Source organism: Gorilla gorilla, chromosome X (assembly GCF_029281585.2).
Source record: "Gorilla gorilla gorilla isolate KB3781 chromosome X, NHGRI_mGorGor1-v2.1_pri, whole genome shotgun sequence".
NCBI lineage: Eukaryota > Metazoa > Chordata > Mammalia > Primates > Hominidae > Gorilla > Gorilla gorilla.
This window is the reverse complement of record NC_073247.2, coordinates 99,507,128-99,517,157: the sequence shown is the minus strand read 5'-3', so window position 1 is coordinate 99,517,157 and position 10,030 is coordinate 99,507,128. Positions and strand designations below refer to the sequence as shown.

At 41.0% G+C, this 10,030-nt stretch overlaps 1 protein-coding gene across 1 annotated transcript; it reads left to right on the top strand.

The window, feature by feature from the left end:
• Positions 1-8,597: 8,597 nt before the first annotated feature.
• LOC101138859 (small ribosomal subunit protein uS2-like) lies at positions 8,598-9,554 on the top strand. Its single transcript, XM_055375963.2, has one exon. It carries the CDS (start codon positions 8,612-8,614, stop codon positions 9,497-9,499), a length of 888 nt encoding a protein of 295 aa, XP_055231938.1. The 5' UTR covers positions 8,598-8,611; the 3' UTR covers positions 9,500-9,554.
• Positions 9,555-10,030: the final 476 nt, after the last annotated feature.

Here is a 10,030-nt window from a genome sequence, read left to right as displayed (position 1 = left end):
AGTCTACAGCTACCAGCGTGAGCGACGCAGAAGACGGGTGATTTCTGCATTTCCATCTGAGGTACCAGGTTCATCTCACTAGGGAGTGCCAGACAGTGGGCGCAGGCCACTGGGTGCGCGCACCGTGCGCGAGCCGAAGCAGGGCGAGGCATTGCCTCACCTGGGAAGCGCAAGGGGTCAGGGAGTTCCCTTTCCGAGTCAAAGAAAGGGGTGACGGACGCACCTGGAAAATCGGGTCACTCCCACCTGAATATTGCGCTTTTCAGACCGGCTTAAAAAATGGCGCACCACGAGACTATATCCCACACCTGGCTCAGAGAGTCCTACGCCCACAGAATCTCGCTGATTGCTAGCACAGCAGTCTGAGATCAAACTGCAAGGCGGCAGCGAGGCTGGGGGAGGGGCGCCCGCCATTGCCCAGGCTTGCTTAGGTAAACAAAGCAGCCAGGAAGCTCGAAATGGGTGGAGCCCACCACAGCTCAAGGAGGCTTGCCTGCCTCTGTAGGCTCCACCTCTGGGGGCAGGGCACAGACAAACAAAAAGACAGCAGTAACCTCTGCAGACTTAAATGTCCCTGTCTGACAGCTTTGAAGAGAGCAGTGGTTCTCCGAGCACACAGCTGGAGATCTGAGAACGGGCAGACCGCCTCCTCAAGTGGGTCCCTGACCCCTGACCCCCGAGCAGCCTAACTGGGAGGCACCCCCCAGCAGGGGGACATTGACACCTCACATGGCAGGGTATTCCAACAGACCTGCAGCTGAGGGTCCTGTCTGTTAGAAGGAAAACTAACAAACAGAAAGGACATCCACACCGAAAACCCATCTGTACATCACCATCATCAAAGACCAAAAGTAGATAAAACCACAAAGATGGGGAAAAAACAGAATAGAAAAACTGGAAACCCTAAAACGCAGAGCACCTCTCCTCCTCCAAAGGAACGCAGTTCCTCACCAGCAACGGAACAAAGCTGGATGGAGAATGATTTTGACGAGCTGAGAGAAGAAGGCTTCAGACGATCAAATTACTCTGAGCTACGGGAGGACATTCAAACCAAAGGCAAAGAAGTTGAAAACTTTGAAAAAAATTTAGAAGACTGTATAACTAGAATAACCAATACAGAGAAGTGCTTAAAGGAGCTGATGGAGCTGAAAACCAAGGCTCGAGAACTACGTGAAGAATGCAGAAGCCTCAGGAGCCGATGCCATCAACTGGAAGAAAGGGTATCAGCAATGGAAGATGAAATGAATGAAATGAAGCGAGAAGGGAAGTTTAGAGAAAAAAGAATAAAAAGAAATGAGCAAAGCCTCCAAGAAATATGGGACTATGTGAAAAGACCAAATCTACGTCTGATTGGTGTACCTGAAAGTGATGCGGAGAATGGAACCAAGTTGGAAAACACTCTGCAGGATATTATCCAGGAGAACTTCCCCAATCTAGCAAGGCAGGCCAACATTCAGATTCAGGAAATACAGAGAACGCCACAAAGATACTCCTCGAGAAGAGCAACTCCAAGACACATAATTGTCAGATTCACCAAAGTTGAAATGAAGGAAAAAATGTTAAGGGCAGCCAGAGAGAAAGGTCGGGTTACCCTCAAAGGGAAGTCCATCAGACTAACGGCGGATCTCTCGGCAGAAACCCTACAAGCCAGAAGAGAGTGGGGGCCAATATTCAACATTCTTAAAGAAAAGAATTTTCAACCCAGAATTTCATATCCAGCCAAACTAAGCTTCATAAGTGAAGGAGAAATAAAATACTTTACAGACAAGCAAATGCCGAGAGATTTTGTCACCACCAGGCCTGCCCTAAAAGAGCTCCTGAAGGAAGCGCTAAACATGGAAAGGAACAACCGGTACCAGCCGCTGCAAAATCATGCCAAAATGTAAAGACCATCGAGACTAGGAAGAAACTGCATCAACTAATGAGCAAAATCACCAGCAAACATCATAATGACAGGATCAAATTCACACATAACAATATTAACTTTAAATGTAAATGGACTAAACTCTCCAATTAAAAGACACAGACTGGCAAGTTGGGTAAAGAGTCAAGACCCATCAGTGTGCTGTATTCAGGAAACCCATCTCACGTGCAGAGACACACATAGGCTCAAAATAAAAGGATGGAGGAAGATCTACCAAGCAAATGGAAAACAAAAAAAGGCAGGGGTTGCAATCCTAGTCTCTGATAAAACAGACTTTAAACCAACAAAGATCAAAAGAGACAAAGAAGGCCATTACATAATGGTAAAGGGATCAATTCAACAAGAGGAGCTAACTATCCTAAATATATATGCACCCAATACAGGAGCACCCAGATTCATAAAGCAAGTCCTGAGTGACCTACAAAGAGACTTAGACTCCCACACATTAATAATGGGAGACTTTAACACCCCACTGTCAACATTAGACAGATCAACGAAACAGAAAGTCAACAAGGATACCCAGGAATTGAACTCAGCTCTGCACCAAGCAGACCTAATAGACATCTACAGAACTCTCCACCCCAAATCCACAGAATATACATTTTTTTCAGCACCACACCACACCTATTCCAAAATTGACCACATAGTTGGAAGTAAAGCTCTACTCAGCAAATGTAAAAGAACAGAAATTATAACAAACTATCTCTCAGACCACAGTGCAATCAAACTAGAACTCAGGATTAAAAATCTCACTCAAAGCCGCTCAACTACATGGAAACTGAACAACCTGCTCCTGAATGACTACTGGGTACATAACGAAATGAAGGCAGAAATAAAGATGTTCTTTGAAACCAACGAGAACAAAGACACAACATACCAGAATCTCTGGGATGCATTCAAAGCAGTGTGTAGAGGGAAATTTATAGCACTAAATGCCCACAAGAGAAAGCAGGAAAGATCCAAAATTGACACCCTAACATCACAATTAAAAGAACTAGAAAAGCAAGAGCAAACACATTCAAAAGCTAGCAGAAGGCAAGAAATAACTAAAATCAGAGCAGAACTGAAGGAAATAGAGACACAAAAAACCCTTCAAAAAATCAATGAATCCAGGAGCTGGTTTTTTGAAAGGATCAACAAAATTGATAGACCGCTAGCAAGACTAATAAAGAAAATAAGAGAGAAGAATCAAATAGACACAATAAAAAATGATAAAGGGGATATCACCACCGATCCCACAGAAATACAAACTACCATCAGAGAATACTACAAACACCTCTATGCAAATAAACTAGAAAATCTAGAAGAAATGGATACATTCCTCGACACATACACTCTCCCAAGACTAAACCAGGAAGAAGTTGAATCTCTGAATAGACCAATAACAGGATCTGAAATTGTGGCAATAATTAATAGCCTACCAATAAAAACAGTCCAGGACCAGATGGATTCACAGCCGAATTCTACCAGAGGTACAAGGAGGAACTGGTACCATTCCTTCTAAAACTATTCCAATCAATAGAAAAAGAGGGAATCCTTCCTAACTCATTTTATGAGGCCAGCATCATTCTGATACCAAAGCCAGGCAGAGACACAACCAAAAAAGAGAATTTTAGACCAATATCCTTGATGAACATTGATGCAAAAATCCTCAATAAAATACTGGCAAACCGAATCCAGCAGCACATCAAAAAGTTTATCCACCATGATCAAGTGGGCTTCATCCCTGGGATGCAAGGCTGGTTCAATATACGCAAATCAATAAATGTAATCCAGCATATAAACAGAGCCAAAGACAAAAACCACATGATTATCTCAATAGATGCAGAAAAAGCCTTTGACAAAATTCAACAACCCTTCATGCTAAAAACTCTCAATAAATTAGGTATTGATGGGACGTATTTCAAAATAATAAGAGCTATCTATGACAAACCCACAGCCAATATCATACTGAATGGGCAAAAACTGGAAGCATTCCCTTTGAAAACTGGCACAAGACAGGGATGCCCTCTCTCACCACTCCTATTCAACATAGTGTTGGAAGTTCTGGCCAGGGCAATTAGGAAGGAGAAGGAAATAAAGGGTATTCAATTAGGAAAAGAGGAAGTCAAATTGTCCCTGTTTGCAGACGACATAATTGTTTATCTAGAAAACCCCATCGTCTCAGCCCAAAATCTCCTTAAGCTGATAAGCAACTTCAGCAAAGTCTCAGGATACAAAATCAATGTACAGAAATCACAAGCATTCTTATACACCAATAACAGACAAACAGAGAGCCAAATCAGGAGTGAACTCCCATTCACAATTGCTTCAAAGAGAATAAAATACCTAGGAATCCAACTTACAAGGGATGTGAAGGACCTCTTCAAGGAGAACTACAAACCACTGCTCAAGGAAATAAAAGAGGATACAAACAAATGGAAGAACATTCCATGCTCATGGGTAGGAAGAATCAATATCGTGAAAATGGCCATACTGCCCAAGGTAATTTACAGATTCAATGCCATCCCCATCAAGCTACCAATGACTTTCTTCACAGAATTGGAAAAAACTACTTTAAAGTTCATATGGAACCAAAAAAGAGCCCGCATCGCCAAGTCAATCCTAAGCCAAAAGAACAAAGCTGGAGGCATCACCCTACCTGACTTCAAACTATACTACAAGGCTACAGTAACCAAAACAGCATGGTACTGGTACCAAAACAGAGATATAGATCAATGGAACAGAACAGAGCCCTCAGAAATAACACCGCATACCTACAACTATCTGATCTTTGAGAAACCTGAGAAAAACAAGCAATGGGGAAAGGATTCCCTATTTAATAAATGGTGCTGGGAAAACTGGCTAGCCATATGTAGAAAGCTGAAACTGGATCCCTTCCTTACACCTTATACAAAAATCAATTCAAGATGGATTAAAGATTTAAACATTAGACCTAAAACCATAAAAACCCTAGAAGAAAACCTAGGCATTACCATTCAGGACATAGGCATGGGCAAGGACTTCATGTCCAAAACACCAAAAGCAATGGCAACAAAAGACAAAATTGACAAATGGGATCTAATTAAACTAAAGAGCTTCTGCACAGCAAAAGAAACTACCATCAGAGTGAACAGGCAACCTACAACATGGGAGAAAATTTTCGCAACCTACTCATCTGACAAAGGGCTAATATCCAGAATCTACAATGAACTCAAACAAATTTACAAGAAAAAAACAAACAACCCCATCAAAAAGTGGGCGAAGGACATGAACAGACACTTCTCAAAAGAAGACATTTATGCAGCCAAAAAACACATGAAAAAATGCTCATCATCACTGGCCGTCAGAGAAATGCAAATCAAAACCACTATGAGATATCATCTCACACCAGTTAGAATGGCAATCATTAAAAAGTCAGGAAACAACAGGTGCTGGAGAGGATGTGGAGAAATAGGAACACTTTTACACTGTTGGTGGGACTGTAAACTAGTTCAACCATTGTGGAAGTCAGTGTGGCGATTCCTCAGGGATCTAGAACTAGAAATACCATTTGACCCAGCCATCCCATTACTGGGTATATACCCAAAGGACTATAAATCATGCTGCTATAAAGACACATGCACACGTATGTTTATTGCGGCATTATTCACAATAGCAAAGACTTGGAACCAACCCATATGTCCAACAATGATAGACTGGATTAAGAAAATGTGGCACATATACACCATGGAATACTATGCAGCCATAAAAAATGATGAGTTCATGTCCTTTGTAGGGACATGGATGAAATTGGAAACCATCATTCTCAGTAAACTATCGCAAGAACAAAAAACCAAACACCGCATATTCTCACTCATAGGTGGGAATTGAACAACGAGATCACATGGACACAGGAAGGGGAACATCACACTCTGGGAACTGTGGTGGGGTGGGGGGAGGGGGGAGGGATAGCACTGGGAGATATACCTAATGCTAGATGACGAGTTAGTGGGTGCAGCGCACCAGCATGGCACATGTATACATATGTAACTAACCTGCACAATGTGCACATGTACCCTAAAACTTAAAATATAAAAAAAAAAAAAAAGGATGAGCCCAAAATTCAATAAAAATGTGTTGACTCGATCAACTACTAAATCAATGTACAAAGTATACATTTCTGAAATGAAAGCCCTCTATTATGGAAACCCCTGTGCACATTTCACAATGTAGAATATTTTAATTGTTCAATGATATAATGAATTTAAATGAATTATTTAAAATAATGAATAATAAAATGTGTTTGGTTATTTTCTAAAAAAAAAAAAAAGAAGTGATGTCAATTTTTCAAGAAGTAGATGATACATGTCTCATTCTAAATTAATTTCACTTATATGATTCTAGCTTTTTATATGCATAAACAAAAAATAAGTAGCATTGGCTGTAAGATGGGGATGTCAGTGGGGCTCTAGGAATGTAAAGATGCAGGGACTGTTGGGCCCCAGGGCAGGATGCAGTGTAGTGGGGACAGAGATCTCAAAGTAATACCAAATTGCAGTTGCTTAGGACTAAGATGGTTTGTGGGACCCAACATGAACTTTCTGTCTAGGGCAATGTTATTGCACAATCTCCAGGTAGCTCCCTATATTACCCTAAGGGCCCATTAGCATCAGGGCATTCTCTCATGGCTAGGATTGCAAGAGTTTCAGGGGGAATGTGGACCACTGGGGATCTCTCCCTAACCCTTTACTTGCATTATGGGGGCTCACCAGTCTCCTAGCCAATCCCTGCCTAGTGGGCTGCCTTACTTCCCTTTTCTTCCTTGCTTCAGGTGTTTTCTGTCACTTTGCTGTTGAATTCCAATGTGCTTTCTTAGATGATCTATTAGAAGTATGATTATCTGTTCATTATTTTGAGGAGATAAGTAACAGATGCCTTTGGTCAACCATCTTGAAGCCACTCTACAGAAGATTACAAAATATTATTCAACACCATCTTTATCACATGAAAGATTATAGTTCAATCAATTACTTTTTGTTCATGTAAGTATTTGTAAATGTTGACAGCTATGTTCTCTACATTGATAGAGTATCACAGCATTTTATGAGGCAATTATAATTTATGTGTGTGAAAGGTGGAAGGTTGTACCACCACTGCTAACATCATCTCTCATCCCATGCCCTGTGCCTGGGAGCTCAAGGACCTGCCCATTCACACACCCACTGCCACCACCACCAGAACCAAGGCAAGATGCCTGTAGGCCCAAGAATTGGCCCACATGGATTCAATAGCACTGGTGACAATGTTTGTCAGCCTGGGGCTCAAGAACAGATCATGATAAAATATATTCTTACTAAATTATAGATCCTATAGAATAATTTATTTGGTATTAATGTGTTAAAATGAAATGTCTGAGCAATAACTTAAAACAGACTGAATCTATCAGTGAACCATTTTTTTGGGAAACACTCTTCTAGAGCTTTCCATGTTGCCTCATCCTCAGTTAGTGTTAAATATTTCGTTAGGTGAAGTATCAATTCCTGTTACTGCTTCTCCCACTGTAACCCTTTGAAAAGTTACAGGTTCTGGGAGCCAATTGAGGGTCTCATAAATTATTTCAACTGCAATGGCAAACATAAAAGCAAGCACAGTATAGCTATCTGCCCCAAGATATTTTCTGAAATAAGGGACTGCTCACTAAGGGGTGAATAAGGGACTTATTGTAGCCCCTTAGTCACCCATTAGTAAGCAATCCCTAGCTGCTCAAAAACAGTAGATTTTATTATTAGTCATCAAATTGTTGTTTATGGTCTTAATTGGACATTTTCTGAGCCTGAACTGTAAAATATGGAACCTGATATCCTATATATACATATAAAATTATATTTTTAATATTTCAATTTGGTCTTCCAGAGAGAGCTTTTAAAATCCCAATGCATATGTTGTTATGATAATCTATTTTTCTTGTCTTCACAGTACTGGTAGAAAATGTTTTACATCCGTATGATGAATCTCAATTTATTTTTTAATTTCTGCAGTGTCAACTGTGTCAGCCTTTGGAAATCAAATGACATCAGTAAAATCATAAAACTCCCTGTTTATAGATTTCAGAACATAATGCTTTATCTACTTTGACTTTAATCTGTACTTGAGAGCATTCAAAATTTGGTTATTTATAGGAGTACTGCTTAAGTCTATTTTTGACAAGGGATCATTTAGGTTTCCAAACTTCTTTCTAACTTCTCTTAGAATTTGAGAATTATCTAATAACAGGTCAATATTTATCTTATTTCATAATCAAATATTAGCAATGAGAGTGTATTGGTGGTGGTGATGATTACATGCACTTTGCTCATTTGAAAACATCAATACCAACATCAAAATTAAACAAAACATTAAAATTAAAACAAAGTTAAACTTTGACATTAAACATTTAAAGAAGGAAGTATTTAAAAGACTATCATAATCATCACTTTTTAAGAAGACCACTCTGGCACTGTACCAAGCCAGGGATTATCTATCTCTTGATTTCTTCTTACACAATACATTTTAAATTCTGGCTTAAGCCACTCAGTCAATTGTTCCATTACCTGCAGCTGACATTTTACCGATATATACACACATTAATGTTATAAAATTACTTCTTGGTCTTTCCGCACTACCTACAGAGTGGTCCATAGGGCGTTGTTCTAGATTCCCATCGTAACTTAAAGGGAAACTTTCACAATGTCTGGAGCCCTTGATGTCCTGCAAATGAAGGAGGAGGATGTCCTTAAGTTCCTTGCAGCAGGAACACACTTATGTGGCACCAATCTTGACTTCCAGATGGAACAGTACATCTATAAAAGGAAAAGTGATGGCATCTATATCATAAATCTGAAGAGGACCTGGGAGAAGCTTCTGCTGGCAGCTCGTGCTATTGTTGCCATTGAAAACCCTGCTGATGTCAGTGTTATATCCTCCAGGAATACTGGCCAGAGGGCTGTGCTGAAGTTTGCTGCTGCCACTGGAGCAACTCCAATTGCTGGCCACTTCACTCGTGGAACCTTCACTAACCAGATCCAGGCAGCCTTCCGGGAGCCACGGCTTCTTGTGGTTAGTGACCCCAGGGCTGACCACCAGCCTCTCACGGAGGCATCTTATGTTAACCTACCTACCATTGCTCTGTGTAACACAGATTCTCCTCTGCACTATGTGGACATTGCCATCCCATGCAACAACAAGGGAGCTCACTCAGTGGGTTTGATGTGGTGGATGCTGGCTCGGGAAGTTCTGCGCATGCGTGGCACCATTTCCCGTGAACACCCATGGGAGGTAATGCCTGATCTCTACTTCTACAGAGATCCTGAAGAGATTGAAAAAGAAGAGCAGGCTGCTGCTGAAAAGGCAATGACCAAGGAGGAACTTCAGGGTGAATGGACTGCTCCAGCTCCTGAGTTCACTGCTACTCAGCCTGAGGTTGCAGACTGGTCTGAAGGTGTACAGGTGCCCTCTGTGCCTATTCAGCAGTTCCCTACTGAAGACTGGAGCACTCAGCCTGCCACGGAAGACTGGTCTGCAGCTCCCACTGCTCAGGCCACTGAATGGGTAGGAGCAACCACTGACTGGTCTTAAGCTGTTCTTGCATAGGCTCTTAAGCAGCATGGAAAAATGGTTGATGGAAAATAAACATCAGTTTCTAAAATAAAATAAAATAAAATTACTTCTTGGTTTATACATATTAATTGCCATCATTTAGCATTGTTTTCCTTTTCTGTTTACTTCACGAAAAACATTTCCAGAACTCCAAGTTGCTAGAATAGTCTGATTGGTCAAACTTTTTATGAGGCCAGTATAATAGATCCTAATAGAGTTATGTTGCCTTGACATTTATTTTGAATATAGGGTTGGCTTTTTCATACCACAAGCAAGGCTTAGTCATCCTTGACACAGTTCCCAGTTCTCTGCCTCCCACAGTTCCTCAAGCAGATTTATCCATATATCTTTCTTATACAATCACCTCCTACTGACCACATCTTTATGGGACAGCTAGATACTACCTGACTGACCCCCACATCCTACATAGGCTTTGCAGATAAGCCATAGCGGTCACTTTTCAGTCACAGTGGGAATCCATGGAACTCATGCCTGCATATTCATAACCCA

Bases quoted from the DNA above. Each gene is read 5' to 3' on its own strand.
- LOC101138859 (XM_055375963.2), top strand. From the start codon at position 8,612: ATGTCTGGAGCCCTTGATGTCCTGCAAATGAAGGAGGAGGATGTCCTT.